This window comes from Gavia stellata, chromosome 9, assembly GCF_030936135.1.
Source record: "Gavia stellata isolate bGavSte3 chromosome 9, bGavSte3.hap2, whole genome shotgun sequence".
Taxonomy (NCBI): Eukaryota; Metazoa; Chordata; class Aves; order Gaviiformes; family Gaviidae; genus Gavia; species Gavia stellata.
Genome location: NC_082602.1, coordinates 37434065 through 37450862, shown reverse-complemented (window position 1 = coordinate 37450862; position 16798 = coordinate 37434065). Strand labels below are relative to the sequence as shown.

The 16798-nt window shown below is 40.0% G+C and overlaps 2 protein-coding genes across 5 annotated transcripts in view; one reads left to right on the top strand and one right to left on the bottom strand.

Annotated features, from left to right (window-relative positions):
- The window catches only part of CTBP2 (C-terminal binding protein 2), a 62256-nt gene extending 61171 nt beyond the window's left edge, over positions 1-1085 (top strand). For all 3 annotated transcript variants that reach the window (XM_059820944.1, XM_059820943.1, XM_059820945.1), the window contains exon 9: positions 698-1085. In XM_059820944.1, coding sequence (XP_059676927.1) covers positions 698-878 — 181 coding nt within the window. In that variant the 3' untranslated portion in view covers positions 879-1085. The remainder of the gene's footprint in view (positions 1-697) is intronic.
- A 3306-nt stretch (positions 1086-4391) lies between these two features.
- Positions 4392-16798, bottom strand: part of ZRANB1 (zinc finger RANBP2-type containing 1) — a 46363-nt gene continuing 33956 nt past the window's right edge. For both annotated transcript variants that reach the window (XM_059821293.1, XM_059821294.1), the window contains exons 8-11: positions 14734-14854; positions 13739-13868; positions 8265-8494; positions 4392-7266 (exon numbers count right to left, since the gene is read on the bottom strand). In XM_059821293.1, coding sequence (XP_059677276.1) covers positions 7048-7266; positions 8265-8494; positions 13739-13868; positions 14734-14854 — 700 coding nt within the window. In that variant the 3' untranslated portion in view covers positions 4392-7047. The remainder of the gene's footprint in view (positions 7267-8264; positions 8495-13738; positions 13869-14733; positions 14855-16798) is intronic.

Sequence of the window (16798 nt, the reverse complement as noted above, 5' to 3'; positions counted from 1 at the left end):
CTCCGCCTTTCCCTAAGGTGATGGCGACAACAGGGAGGTGCTCCGCCTGGGGCTCTCAGTCCCCACGCATCCAACTCGCTGCCCCCACATCACATCTTCTGCGGGGTCAGCTCAAGAAATTCTTGTTTCTTCTCCTTTGTCAAACTCAGTGTCATTTCTTGGAATATGTATAACTCACCCTGCTGTTAGAAAAGGAGACGGACTAGGTCCAACCCCACTTTTCAGCTGTGCTCTCTGGTTACACGAGGAAGATGCAGCCCACCTTCCGTAGAGGGAAAACGTACCCACCAGGTGAAGGTGTTCAAAGGTATCCACAGGCAGGGATGATTAAGTCAGCATGCTAGCATTTGCCAGCATTTGGCTTTTCAGAGAGCATTCAAGATGATTCCTTACCCAATTTTGCAAAAGAGAAAGGCTTCCTTATGGTTCAACAACCTGTTAGAAGGTACAGAACAAGCCGCAGTCCCGGTACGGTAGTGGAGGATGCTTACCCAAGGCACAGCAGCACTGGTTTAATGTTTAACCCTGAGCTATCCCTTATAATTTAGAAGAAAAACCAAACTCAGCTGTAGCAGAGAAGCAGAATGTCTTTGCTGCACATTTTCTGTATAGCCTCTGCAATGGCAGTTGGGTCATTCGCGCTGTCGGTGGCTAGCTCTGACATGACAAACCTGCCTCTCTCTGTCCCCTCTCCCAGGTATCCACCTGGGATGGTCAGTGTCGCACCGGGAGGAATACCGGCAGCGATGGAGGGCATCATTCCTGGAGGCATCCCTGTTACTCACAATCTTCCCACAGTGGCACATCCTTCCCAAGCTCCATCTCCTAACCAGCCCACAAAACACGGGGACAACAGGGAACATCCCAACGAGCAATAGCAGATAATTTAAGAATCATTCAATAAACTTGGGACCAAGAGACATTGGAAAAGAAGTTATACGTGAACTAAAAAAGAATTTGATACGAAATTTGTAATGTTGATTTTGGACAGACGCATCATTGATGTTCCAGTGTTAACGACAAAGCGATAGCAGTCAAGACTGGGGAGAAGCCCTGAGGAAGTCACCTGCTTACCGAAGCGCTGAAAACTAGGATGCGATACATTAATGATCAACTTCTGTTATTGTGTGTTAAGTTTCCTTCATCTGTGCATCAATCACATGAATAAAACTAGATTTTTTTTTTCCCCTCAATTCCTTGGGAAGGACAGGGCTTCTGCACCTGTTTTCAAACCATTGCATTAAGCAATCCGTACAGAGTTAACACAGAAATGTAAGAGGAAACCATTATGTGGCTTCAGCCCTTTCCTTACTCTTGTATCTGGTTACCTCTTCTAACGGGAGGCATCAGTACTGGCTTAGAAGAAAAAAAAAATAATAATTCTTTTTGCAGTCTCACAGGGCCAGTGACGTGTAACAGAAGTTCTCCTGCCAGGTTTAAGTTCTAGCCATTCCAGCCGCGATCCGTGGGATGGGGAGGGCAGAAAGGGCTCCTGGCAACAGCCGCTGCCCTCCCCAGCTAACGAAAAAACAAACTGCCGGTCTCTTCTCTGCCCAATACACTGAATAAAGTAGCTGTGCATTCACCTGCGCCCTGCAATGATGCAAGAAAAAAAAAAAGAAAAAAAAGAAGAAAGTATTAAGTTTCACACACTATTTGTACTCAAATATATTTTCTCAGTTTTAAATCTGCAGCTATTTTATCAAGTGGAAGAAATCTTGAGCTGGAAAGGGTTCAAGAATAATGTTGCATTTCCTTATGTCTCAGGAAACACTTTTTATGGTAACTTGTCAGACTGTCTATGAACAAAACCCACTTTTTTAGACATTGATAAAAGTCTTCTTTTCTTCACGTGATATTTTATACAAGAACACTTCAAAATGTGTTATTAGATGTGACTGATTTTAACAAATCCTATTAGATTTGTATCAACTAGTTACATGTTATATTCATAGTCTTTTGTGAATCATCGCCTTTTTGTTTTTAAAAAGATGGCCGATTTTGAGCCTTTGTATGGGTACATTCCTGTTTCTGTGACAAAAAAAAAATCTTAAGCTGTCCCAAACAGAAAAAAAAAAACAATGGCTATCAGAAGTATGTTTTGTTTTAGTGTGTTACCGTTATTGTATTTGTTTATTGTAAAGGTGGACATTTAGCGTTCAGTGCAGTTTTCAATAAAAAGTGATAAAATTTCTATAATTTCTGAAAGGCAAGAGCTCTCACTGCAATCTGACTAATGCTTTAAGTTGGAGGCATTGAGAATGCACAGCAAGGTACAGAAACACACTGTGCCCTCCTCCGAAACCGAGTACGATTTCACAGCGGAGAGCCAGGTAAGCTTTTCTCGAGTCTGACCGCGGTCCCTCTGGCACTGGAGCAGCAGCGGGGACCCGCTGGCGTCACTGTCAGCAGCAGGGTGATGCTCAAAGGGAGCCGTGAGGCATCGGCCGAGGATCAGTCCTCGACTTCCAGCAACAGGCTGTCAGAAACGCAGCAGAAACTGGGTTCAAGCCTGCTGCGTGCTGGTCAGTTTTAAGACTGCAGTGCTGGGGAAACGCCTGCTGGATTCCGTTTCCTATCCAGACTTTCAGGTGGTGCTATCCATAAGCTGTAAACTTACTCGTAATTTGTGAATATTTAAAATCAAGTGGGACATTATACACAGCCTAGGTGGAAAGAGATCACTATGGTTTCCTTTAAGCTACACCTCAAATGACGTTTTTTGTACGTACTCAAGAAATGAAGCATTAACAAACCACAAGAGAACAAAGCTGCAAACGTGCCTGAGAGGTGCTAGCAGCTTCAAGCCTCGCTACGCAAAAGGCTCGTCCTTTCCTTCCCTCCCTGTCTTTCACATCGTGTCAGAATGCCAGCACACGCAGCGTTAGATGGGGCAGCTTGGTCTGGAAAGGGACTAAAAAAGGCTAAAACCAAAGCGTCTAGGTTACAAAACTCTATTTCCTTGCTTTAAATTAAACTGAAAACTAGTTACCAGCTTCAAACATGTTAAAAAAAAAAAGGTCACCTTTCATAGATGACTGACCACTGTCAGTGATCAACACGGCGCACCAGTGGTTATCCATGACCACCACGAGAAACCAGGAAGATAAAACAGGTTAGTTACAGAAAAGCTGTTTGGGAAATACTGAAATGATGGTAAAAACCAAGAGGAAAACATTCAATTGATGTTGTTTTAAAAATAAACTAGCTCTAATACTTTCATGTGTTTTTAAATAAGCAGTTGCATCCCAGATGGGTGCAATACTTCCCTGTGTCACAGCATCTCATGCGACAGTGGTTCCTCGTGCATCTGCTGCCAGCAGTGGACTCGCACCCAGACAGCGAGAAGCTGAACTCGGACCCCCCAGAGAACGGCAAGTGCTCTGTTTTTCATCCAGCACCCCAACCTCCCTCTCAACCAAAACCAAGGACAGATGCAAACGCAGGCAGACAGCTCCTACTGAAGTGCTACAAGCTCAACAAGAGCAGAAGTTAAGAGATCCCAAGGGTTACAAACTAAAGGACAGAGTATTAACAGACCGCAGTTTTGGAAGTTCCCCTCTGCTGCTGGGTTTCAAGCGCCTGCAGCACAAACACTGGCAAAACACGCAAAGAGAAGATCCACGGGTGTAGAAAGGGAAGAGTAACATCGCAATCAAGATACGCTGAAGCACTGGGAAGCGGCACGCGGCAACTCTTAAATGGAAAATTACTGGGCGAAGAAACAGGAGATCCACAGTTGGCTGCTGAAGGTTTGTGCCATTACTTTGCTGACAGAGCCATGCTGCTGTTGTCACACTCGAGGAAGGCAGGCAGGGAGGCTCTCCGCTGGTGACGAATGTCAGAGTAGCTTAGAACGAGCAGGGTGAAGGCAACAGATACTAAATAAAACCTAAACAAAGGGGGTTAGGTGAAGTTACTGAACGAAAGGGGAAAAAAGGAAAAGCGGTAATTAAATAAGGGTCTCTAAGTGCACGCAAACCGATTTTGTTAATGGAGTAAACACAAGCTAGTAGTATTTGCCATAAGCCATGCAGCAGAAGTTTGGAAGAATCCAGAATTACTAAATTTTAATATATTAAAAACAAAAGAAATACAGGGATTTTCACTGAGGAATTCATAAATAAACCAGAAAAAACAACCAGATGTAAAGGAGGTAGCAATGAAAAGCCAAGTTCTGTGCTAGGAAAGCGTGTGCTACTGCGAGCAATAATATGAGGAAAGTAACACTGAGAAACCCGGTTTTATATTTATACTTGGCTAAAAGAGCAGAACTTGCCGACAAGCTGCAAGGTAGCGTTTGCAAATTAATCTCAGTATGTGTAAACTTTCAAGTATGTAATTCCAGGAGAGTACCCATTAACGTACACTGACTACTGTGCTAGCACAAAGCAGGGGTTTGCATCTCTTTAATCTACAGGTACATGAGGTTTGGATTACTTTGATTTTGAAAAAAGGTACTTCACCAGCTCCAAAATGACCTGTGAAGCGTATTGACCTGAACATACCATTTTACAGCACATCAGAACAAAACAATAATGATCAAGAAAGCCAAGAGCTCTGAAGTACCAGGACTGTCCTCTCATACCAGAACTAGATAAATACCGGCGAGCACGGTGCATGCTTTTGACAAACGGCTGAACTGACTGCATGGAGAACCTCCACGTGCTGTGGTGAAGGGCTGGCTGGGGACGGGGATCGTCAGGCCAGGAGGCAGGCTGCCCACGTACAGCAACGGCAGATAAGGAAAGGCGTGCTCGTCCAATTTGGCTCAAGGTAGACTTTCACATTGGTTATTCTCCCCATGGTACAAGGAAGCTTTACTTCCTTAAACGGAATGGTACTGCAGAATACGAAGCGGGGGGGGATGTTAGAATTCTGCACAGCATTTTGCACACCCCTTGAAGTGGCCTGCTGAAGGTAGGAGCTTATCCTTTTGTCCGTTCAAATGGTGGTCTGCACAGGGAAGCTAGTCCTGGGTAAGCCAGGATCTGAATTTACAGTGATCTGGTCACTGAATGAGAACTTCTGACGCTGGCGTACTTAGTCCTGAACTAGAAGGACCTCCAGAAGTGTACTGGGTTATACCACAACAGATAAATGATGCCGCCAAGCACACAGTGCAGGCCAGCTCAGATCACAGAAATTCGCATCCCAGCTTACTCCGCATTCAGTTCCCCTGACAGAAAAGCTTTATGTCCTCAGCTAGACACGTACAAAAGGATTTCACTGCAAGGTAAGAAGGACAAAAAACCCAAAACCAATTTAGAAAGCAAACTTGAAACAGGACCATATGCTTGTAGAGAACCCCTTTAGTATCTGCGGTTTGCCTATTTAGTTCAGGTAAATCATACGTACATTGCAGATAAGCATGCATTCTTTTACCTGAAAATTTGCGCATGCACCAATCAGAGGAGATCTAATGGTCAAAAAAAGGTGAAGACACTTCATAATAAACCTCAATGGAATCTGTGATGGGAAAATTGCTAAGTTAATACAGTACTTCATTATTTCTATACTTTTGGTGTCATCACCAAGTTTATGTAGGATTTGTGCACATTTCAACACCATCCAAGCAGCATTTGGAAGAAAAAGCAGCAAGTTCCTCAGGGTTTCCATAGCTCTGTACTACATAAAAATATGTGCTATGGGGCTTCTTTCCAAATTCTAATTAAAACAAATTTCATCTACTGCAAAATTCCTTATTCAACCACCACACCATCAAAAGTGCTTTTCAAGACAACCTGAATTGCACTGTATATGTAAAAACTGGCATTAACCTTTAGTGTTTCAAGTGAGATTTTTAGATAAACTTTATCCATTACAGGTTACATGGCTAAAGTTATCAAATATAATAAAATTTCTACTGGAGAATATACTCTGAACTTACAATCTTAGGAACTTACATAAGTTTAAGTATGGCCACATCAATCAACATGCAAGAAATTCCCAGGTTTACATACTGAGAAATATATAACACAGTGCTTTTAAGAAAAACTTTAGCATAGATTCTTCTTTTTAATTAGAACTGCCAAGTGTATTCTCACTAGATTTAATAACCAAGGAGTAACCCTTTAAAAAGGTGTTTTTTCATTTGCAGCAAGGTTTAAGTTGATGAAAGAATAAACAATGAAATGATATATAGTTTGTATCACAGCAAGATGGAGTTCTGACAATATGAGATTTTTCAATTGTGTCTGAGTTCTCAAATTTCACAAAATTTTGTTTAGTGTATGCTCACTGGAATAAAATCCCTATATTTTAGGTCACTTCTCTGAATAAATATTCTCACGTATACTGAAAGGAATCTATTAACTATTAGAAGAAAAAAAAAACCCACAAAAAACCTTTATCAGGAAACAAATCATTTCACTCAATGAAAAATTTAGCTTCTCTTCCAGTTCATTCTGTAGAGTTCAGATTTTATTACATGGGCACAGCAGTAACTAAAATATTACTAAAATAATGAATGCATTTTTGCTTATGACTTGCTGTGGATATTTTGTGCAAACAAAAAAACCTCACAATCTGACCTGGGCACTAGTGAGATTTCACATAAAAGGGCCTTTCACAGAAATGTGTCAGAGTATCTAAAAGGTGATGCAGAATACCAAGTCCTACTGTAAAAGAATCTCGGAGGGAAGAGATACCCATCTAACATGTGCTTTCGTAAGTGCCCTTATTTGAAAAATTTCTTTGCAATAATTAAGATGCTGGTATACTTTTCCTATTACACAACCTCTTACACAACCACATGCGGTACATTTATAGACAGATTTACAATCAGAAAGAAAATTTTTTTTTCTGTCTTGATAATAAAATTAGTGGGTTTTTGTTTCTTTTTCTTTGTTTTTATACAAACTGTAGTCCAGCCCATTTCGCTCTCTTCACACAGCTGATGAGCCTCTAGACTCTCTCCATGCTGGTTAGAAAAATCCTTTACAGCATGTTTCCCCTAGAATTGGGTCATTCCACAACGAGCTGCTAGAGCACAATGCTAAGTCCGGGTCAGACACTCTGCGCTGGTAGTTTTCAATTTCTTCATCATCATTCATCGTCATCATCCTCGTCTTCCTCGCCATCAGAAAGGGAGGTACAAGGGCGGATCTGTCGGTAGCGATCGAGCCACTTCTCTACCATCTGGGTGACCAGTGGATGATTGCGCCTGCGAGAGCTCTTCTGCATCGCAACAAGAACCCCTCCTTCTGTCACACAGCAGTCCAGCCATTCCCGAAGCAGCTTTTCTTGCTGCTCCTCATTACCTATCTTTGGGGGAGAGAAAAGGGATTGAGAACGAGGCTTGAAACATTACCAGCAACTTGAAGCAAGCCACCTGTGACACTCCAAAACACCCAGCCTAGGGGAGCAACGCAGTTCCTTTCCAAACTGTTGGCGTGCTACTTCACCACAGCTGGGAGTCTCCGAAAGCCAAACTGCCACATGCTGCATTTTCAACCAAAATTTGAAGGCTCTGGAAATACTCTCCTGCTATTCTTCCCTTCTAAATTTTTCAGATGTGTATTTCCGATATAGCCTTCCTATATTTCAGTTATTTGTGAGCAACTAATTATTTATGGTAGGCACAATATACCAGGAGGCTAAGTCCTAAAAGAGCCTTCTGGCTTTACAAAGCAGTTTTTACGAGTCTAGCAGTTCTTGACATGAAACATTTCCTCTTGTAAGACAAGAAATGTTGTGATTTGCTGAAAAAATATACCTCTCTAGACTTAAAGCCCACACTTTTTCTCCTCTACAGGATGCCTGCTTTTTGCAATTACTTCAGGTTTTCCAACCCTCCCTTCCCCCATGTACACACTTTACTGAAGCGGTTCCCTGTCTTTATCACAGTTATTAAAGAAGAAACGAGTCGAGTTTCATTAGAAAAAGAGGTAGAGCATGCTGTAACTACTAGCCAATATTCACGTGCGTCCTTCTAAAAAAGAAAACCAACCACCATGCGTATTTCAGTCTTGCATTAGTGTCGGAATCCTTACTTCTGGGTCCTTTTCAAGCTACACTTGTATTCACATGCATAGTGAAGTTACTTATAGCTCTGTAAATTGAATGTAAGTATCAAATTTGCAGGAAAGTATCTTTCAGAATCACCTCAAACGATGGGGAAGGGAGCAGTGTTAATTAAACAGAACAGCATATTCCCTGTAACTCTCTGAACTGCAAAAACATATGGGGCTACAGAGATTGCCGAAGTCACAGCTTAGAAGCAGCTGTGACAAAGGCTACCAGCTACACGAATTGTTTCTTACCTCTTGAGCAGAAAGGAAATGAATGTGCAATAATTTCCTCTCGCTGTCCACCAATGGTAGAAAAGTAACAGTAACATCATCATCAGTGTTCAAGTTAGCACCAGCACCTCGATTGCCATAACCATCGTTCTCCATGGCAACCAGAGCAGAGAAATGGCCCCTTGTGTAGCCCAGAGCAATAGGACTTTTCCAACAAAAACTCTGTTCCCATAACAAAGGCAAATATACACCTACAACAAATTAAAACAAAGGGTAAGACTCAGAACTACAATGTTCAGCGGCAAAGAATTTTGATACAAACCTTTTGCTTTTGGCTAAACACAGTAACAGCAGCACATTACAAGCATTTAAAACGTACTTGGGTTTGGTCTATGCCAATATAGGTCACACTTTTCAGTACAGCTAATTATTATTAGGTTAACATGAGATTAGTCAAACATCTCTGCAACTGTACAAGTCTAGACATAAAAGCCATTACAACCAATGCCACATTACCCCAAAATCTATCGTCTATAGTACAGCGATGAAAAAATAACAAGGTTCAAGAAGCAGTCTGTTGGTAACTCTTCTTAAAAATAAAAAAAATTATAAAGAAAAAAAATCAGATTCTGCATCACAGATATAAAAGCTACAGTCAGATGTCTATTTTTACCAGAACAAAAATTCCACCATCTGCTTACAGAACTTATTATTAAAAGAATTTACTGGAGTAAATGTTATTCAGCACCTAAGTATGTAGCCCATCCCAGAGACAATGGGACTTCTCATAAACATTGTATTAATAGATTGAATTAACCCACATCAATTATGCATATCTAGTCTCCAAAAAAAAAAGAAGAAAAAACCACCAGAAAGCTGATACTATTTTGCTCAGATACAACAAATTACTGATGTCACAGATTCTGAAAGAAACACCACTTTTTTTCCCCACCATTTTTAGCAATAAAGACAGTAATTCACTGGAGGTGCATGAAGTCTCAAAATAAAACTACACCTCCTTTCTTCTAGGAACATAAGCAATTCTTGGTGTGTACTGCTGCAAGACAACTCAAGCAAAAGCATGCCTTACCTTGTGACAGTTTAAAAATAGCCCCGCATAAACTTAAGCGCACATGTAGCATAGCAACCTTTCATAGTACAGCTGCTGCCAGTAAGTTAGGAATAGATGCTGCAGCAAAACAAGGCACTTCACTTCTCCTCCAACATCCATGGAGATGGAAGGGCAACGCTAAATTGGAAATCTGAGGCAGGGGATGGGTTTGGAGGTTTTACATAAATTTTGAACTCATCTTTCTTTGCTGCAACAAAATTAGTGGGGGCTACTGGTAAATATTTGTCCCTTTTTTCCCCCATTCTTGAATTAAGACATCAAAAAATACCTAAAAGTCTTCTCATTTCTTTTAGATTAAGGTTCACACAAGTTTTTACATCTAGATCTAAGGACAAATCCATTTAATGCCTTCTTAGCGCTCCCTGCCTCCCGTCCCCGTTACAATGAAGCCTCACGGTAATTCAATGCTAAATACAAACGATGCAGAACAAGGGATAAGTGTTAACCAAAAAATTTCAAGCCTTTACATTTAGGGAAAGAACCAAACACCTGGTCAAAATTCAAAGTTACATTGAAAATAACATACTAACAGTCAAATGTAATGAAGACAGTCCCTCAATTCCTGGAAATTTATTCTTCATGCATACGCGGTGAAATAACTTCATAAACTTTTTTCCAAGCTTTGGTTTGAAGCATCAGCAAAACAATCAAGCATTGAGGGTTGGAAACTAATTTATTAGCATTGTGTGCTTCGTTTAAATATTATGGTACTATCTATACACACGCTGGTTAGGTCACCAAGGTCTTTCAGAACTGAAAGCACCAGCACCCTCAGGGTGACCGCTTCCCCCTTTTCTTCCACAAGTTGCGATCAGAGAAAAATATCAAAAGGTCCCCTCCTTCCACTCACAAACTGTGCCAGCTCCTCAGGATACTTACGCTAGTGTGGGGGGCTGACCTTGGCTAGCTACCAGGTACCCACCCAGCCGCTCTCTCACTCCCCTCCTCAGCAAGACGGGGGAGAAAACACAATGAAAAACTCATGGGTGGAGATAAGGACAGGGAGATCACTCACCAGTTACTGTCACAGGCAAAACAGATTCCATTTGGGGAGGATTAACTTAACTGCTAATTAATACAGACAGTTAATGCCCTGCTGCCCCAAACTGGTAGATTTTGACCCCCAAGCGCCACTCAACGTTGTCGGTGCAACAGAAGTCTCCGATAAGCAAAGGGTCTCATCTCTATGAACATCTCACGTCTCATCTAACGACACAGAACTCCTGTGTCGGGCATAGCTACATGACCGGTTCAGGAGTGGAACTAATCTGTTTGCCTCAACATAGTCTCTACGTTGAGATTCAGCAACTTTTTGGAAATTCTTTTTCCACTATTGTTTTACCTTAGTAAAAATGCCACACTAATAATTTCCCCAAGTCAGAAGGCTGTGTTACACTTTCCTTTCCTCCTGAACATTATGTGATGTGCACAAGAACAGAATTTCAGGCATTACCACGGAGAATATCTAGTGCTCTGAAGGTTTATAAAAGTCAATCTGATACAAATTGAGAAGGTAGTGTGACAATACTGATGACATGCACACAAGCCACAGAAAGTAAAGAGTATGGGCTAACACATCCTGGAAGCCATCGCCACAGGATTTAGTTTCTCCAGCCTGATCTGATGATAATTTCAGTCAGTCACATTTTTTCCTGTTTAATTTTAAAAGCTCTATATTCATGCCACTAAATACATGCAGCTAGACCAGAAGCATACTTAAGGCTGAGTAAATGGATCTTTCACATTGAAGACTTAATATTTAAAGAAGCATTAACAGTCAATTGAAGTCTAGAAAACAAGGAGGCTGTCAGTTATGGGATTCACAGCAGTTACAGCAAGGATGCCAAGTTGGAACAAGGAATCCCTGGAGAAGAAAATTCTGACCAGCGGAGAATATTTCAGGGGCAGATAGGGATTTACAGTATCTTCCAAGGTGCTATGAACAGAACCATGATTTTAAGTAAGCATTAAAAAAATTAATTTCCCCATCTCTATTATTACTCGCAATCTTGCTTTCCTTTTTTCTTTTTTGGTGAACATGATCTTTAACACAGGCAGGGTGCTTTACAGCAAGTCAGAGAAGCCCGAGCACTCCTCAAAGCTTCACCGAAGGGGCACATGCTAAGCAAAGCTCACACACAAGCCCAGAACAGCAAGTCTCATAGCATTTACAGGAGACCTGTCTTGGCAGCCCATACTACTCTGAGTCCAATGGCTGTTTGGTTTCAGCTGTGCTGCTGGCATTTAATTAGCACACATTAACCACAAAAATGTGGTTGGACAGGGATAGAAGTAACTCCAGGTAATTTGACGCAGGACTCCTAAGTTCACCTGTTCAGAGTGTTGTGTGTTTCTATGTATGGATGGATGAGGCTTGTGGCAAGCAAGTCACAAGTCATAAATATTTGTCTGACTAAATTCCTGGAAATGCATGTCTAGCAAAAGGTTGTCCCAGACACCTGGTTACCTTCTGGCTGACAGAGCAAGAAAACGATTTCAGCACATTTAGGCCACGTAACACTTGTCTGCCTCAATGCCCAATCTATAAAATAAAAACATTTTGCAAGCCACTCAGCCTTTGTGTTAAAAGCAACACAAACCTGAAGTGTCAGATCTACATCACATGAATAACTGTTCTTTCCCAGTCTATGCATTCATCATCTCAGATAAAAGATAACATGTAACTACAAAGAGTACCAATTTTTTTATATTCTTCAAAAAAGTATTTCACTTCCTCACATAAAGAAGTTTTGTCACTGCCCCAAACTTACAAGCCAAAGAGCCGCTCAGATTTTCTGAAGACTCTAAATAGTTACGATAGGTTACACACTTGACATTAACCCCACAGCTTGGAGTTCTTCTGTACATAATGGGTTTGCCTCCTTCCAAAGTTAGTGTACAAATCACAAAAAGAGACATTTCGGGAAGTCCTCTACTAAGCTATAAATAAATAGTGATATTATTGGTGAAAACAACTGTAGTATAGTCGTCAAGCAGATATACTTGAGGCCAGAAGATGAACCATGGGCAAAGGAAACGCCCTAACACCCCATAACAGAGCCGCAGCACCCGATCAAACAGTTCTTTCCACATGGGTTTTGTTTACTGCTGAGCATGTACAGATGCTCCCAACCCCCTCTTATGTTTTTATTCTTCAAATAATAAAGTGTTAGCATGTAATACAGAGGAAAGTTGCCCAAACACGTATTTGGCTTGCAAAACAGAATACACATCTTTAGAAATCTACAAACATATGTCTAAGCAAAACTGGACTGAGTCAGCTAAACATCTTCATATGTATCTTAAGGATAGTTAGGCTGTTTGCCCAGAAGACTACGAGGAGAAACAGTCAGAAAGAACCTGATCAAACTGTGCAAAATTATAGCACTACTTGAGAAATAGGTCAGTATTTACATCACACTTGCTATAAAGTGTGAATTACTGAAACACAGATAAAATTTAAAATCTTCTTTTTAACTACATCACGGAATTCACTTTTGCAGAAAGTGAGATTTACATTATTAGTCGACCAATATTTTGTAATCATAACTAAGTTACCTGATCTTATACCTCACATAACAACTGTTGGTAGAGCATTTATAAACAGAATTCCTTCCTTTTCAGCCTCTACGGCATACATTAAAGTAAGACATGGCAATTTGAATCAACTACAAAAAAACCCCTCAACGTTATCATTCTCCACCCTACTTTAATTTCTCTACCCTCCTTTGTATACCCTTGCCTCTTGCTTTAAAGGGTGGCTACTTTTCACTGCTCTTAAGGGCTGCTTCACACATCGCCTGCTCTGCAGAGCTGCGCAGTGGCAAAGCATGCCCTGTCATCCTAAAAGAGCAGATACCGCCGTCACTCTGGCAAGAAACCATGCCAATGCAAACACCTTCTGCCTGCCTCGCCCCTGACCTTATGAGCCTCCTTCAGGAAATGCTAAATACAGTTTAGTTTCCAAGATGAACGTTTACAACCATTAGTACCACAAGCAAACAAATTTCAAATTCCATTTATTAAACCTCTTGTGTCTTACAGCAGTACAAATGACAGAACTTTTGATAAGTTTTCACAATCAGAGTATTTTATATAAAACTATTGACTAAAGGTATGTTGAGTGGAGGTCAAAACACATTTTAACTGTAGCTACAGGCAGCATGGCTGCTATACAGTGAAAAACTGAAAGTTTTGAGGGGATTGTTTTGTTCTTTTTAACAGCTAACGGAAATTTACCTACAACATAATTCCATCCTCTTCCAGCTAGTAGCTTAATGTCACTCTCCTTTCAACTTCCCTTATGTTTATGATTTATAGCTGAACCTTTTTGAAAACTAAATTTGAAAAACTAAAGGCTTACCTTGAAAGCGGGTATATCCTAATGTTTCTCCTCGGAAACTCTTATAATATTTTACTCCATAAACTATAATTGGTCTTCTAAGAATATGTGCAAGTACAAAAATGTGTGTCTGCTCCAAACTCGCTCCAGGCTGAACCAAACACAAAGAAAGACAACACTTGAAACAGAACTTATCATTCTCTACGTTGAAATTTGAAATATAGTCTCCAAATTGAGACAGAAAATCCTTTTAAGAGTGATCTAGCTTTGACAGGAAAAAGGAAAGACTGGAAGACTATTACATATCAGTTGGAAATAAGCAAAAACATTTCAGCTTGCACAAGAACGTAATCTGTCAGTAATAATTCTTTGCCCTATTGCCCAGATTCAGTGTAACATTTTTCATTCCCCAGTTAGAAGTGAAATCTACATAATGTTTAGTCTAAAAATAATTCACTCATCTGAGGAAAGGTTAAGGTAAATACCTTTTGATGATAGGAAAAGAGCACGTCCAAAACAAATCACAAGAAAATAGCACCACAAATCATGTTTATACTTTAAAAGAGGAGTTAAAAATATTCCTATAGTTGGCAGCTTATAGGAATGTAAATCTCATTTTGGAGGAGGGTTATAAAATATCAGTTTGCTGAAGTTTTAGTAGTGTAAGCTTACAGATTTGCAGGTATGTTCTAGGAGGTAAGCACTGCAGGAACTAGGAGGCAGGGCATTAAATAGATGATTGTGTTATTAGTTAATTCTACGGACTTCACACTGACACCAAAAGAAACAGACTTTTTTGTACTGTACTGCTTAATGGTAAGCTCAAAAATTAGAATTTTAAATGAACTTTTCCATCTTGATAGGAAGAGTCTACTCAGGTAATACTTTAAGATTGCTGGCTTAAGAGGAATGTTTTCCTTTATACATGAAAATTCTTATTCCTGAAGAGGTTTTGAAATTTCTTTTCAGAAAGATTAAAGTATCCTAACAGCCATCTTATAAAGAAGCTTTCTTACCTGGCTCGCAAGAGATAGTATGAATGCCCAATCTTCCTGCCACTGTTCCTCTCGCAATGAGAAATGTAAACCAAAGCTTTGGGAATACCACGATTCCCACTCTTTCCAGCGTGTATAGAACCTAAAATGTTAGGGAGAGCAGAAGAGTGGTAAAGACAAAAATATTTACTCAACCACCATACACCTGATAGCAGTATTCAGCCCTTGCAATCTTTTATCCCAAGTCTTTAAAGAAGGGGGAAGAAAGAGACATCAGGAAAACTGGATTTTGTCTTAGTTTTAATCTTCAGGAGGCTCCATTTGGTGATCCTCATTTAAGAAATCAGTTGGGATCGCAATGCCTACAGCAAACATGCTGTAATAGATGTAAGTTCCTAACAGGCTCCTGGCTAGTCTGATACTTCTTGTAACAGGTTTTTTTAAGCCTTATTTATTTTGAAGTGTTGATATACAGGGAGCAAACCCAATACATTCCATTTCACATAAGAAGAATGAGCAGCTCCCCTTACACAAACAATACAGGTATTCTATATTGTTGACCATTATCATAAGCCAATTAACTCCAAAATACTTGCGTATCAACTTCAAATAGACTGTGGTTAAGAAGCAGTATCTGTTTTATACCAGCTTTTTGAACAAAGAGTATGGTAATGTCGCATTATATTCACTAGTTAGAAAGCCGCGTGGATAAGAATCAAATATAGAAAGTAGGATTAATCCAATTTACACTGAAAGTTTTAAGGTCTCAGTTTTTCTATTTTTCTGTTTAAATTAAAATTAGCGTTTTTGTATATTAGTTTAGTCCTAACATTTTATCTTTCTTAATCAATTACAAAGAAAAATTACCTACACATTAAAAAGCAAATGCTGGCTTTTTAAAATTTTAAACTCAGTCCGATCACCGCACCATGGACAGGCCACAACTTCACATTAGGGACACGGGTTTAGCGAGGAGTGCTAAGCCAACTTTTAAACAATGGCCTTTACTGTGAATACAAAGAAACCATTCTGAAGTTCAGCTTATTAAAAAAAGTCATTGAAATGAACTCATTTAATTAAAATCTGAGAAAATTAACAGACAGTGAGTGTGTGTGGAAGAAACCTTTCCTATGCTTTCAGTAAAGATGTAATCATCCTAAAATCTTGGTGTCTCTAACAGCTGTTACCAGCCAGGCTGGCTTGCCCAAGTACAGCCAAAACCTTTGCATGGCTTAAAAGACCTGTTAGTAAGACATTTTGATGGGTCTATGTGCTTACTCACAGTAATACATCTACAGGGAATCTTCTGGATCTATCTACGTTCCAGTTTCTATCCAAATACATCAACTGCTTCTATCTCTGCAGCTGATATTTTGCCTGTTTTCCCCCAGAAACGTCTAACCAAATACCCTTGTGCTAAATGAATTAATTGCTAGGTCTCCTGAAGGAAGTTTAACCAGATTCTGCTAAAAAACACAAAAACCACACACACACGAAACAAACAAACCAACCAAAAACGCAACCAAAAGAAAAAAAAACAAACTACCTCCCAAAAGTTCTACTGTGAAAGTGTTTTCCTAAAGAAGTTTCTTTTTTGAATTAGTCAGCCACAGACCCAGTTATCTATAGATGTTCACAGGAGGTAGACTTGTAGACAGAAGTCAAAGCTCAAGATTTTGATCTCATTTAAAACAAACTCTTCAGTTTAACACAAGAGAACTGAATGCATCCATAAAAAAAAATTCTGAAATCCAGCTTAGGGCACATGCCCGTTCTCCATCAAAAGCTAATGGTGGAATACAGAAAGGGACAAATGGGTAAACTAAAAAAAGTGTAGTCATTTAAAAGGCGAGTGGAAAAGAATCCACAGGCCAGAGCCTCTGGGAACTTCACTATCGAGCTTTTCCCGAGTACCACTAGACTGTCTCAAGTAAATAGATTCTTCTTTGTTCAGCATCTAAACAACCAGAACAAAATGAGGCCAAACGAGTTACATGAGTGTTCTGTGTCTGACTATAAAAATACCCATTTTTAAGTGTCTTTGTGAAGGCTTTGAAGAACAATTCCACTAGATAAAAAGTTTAAG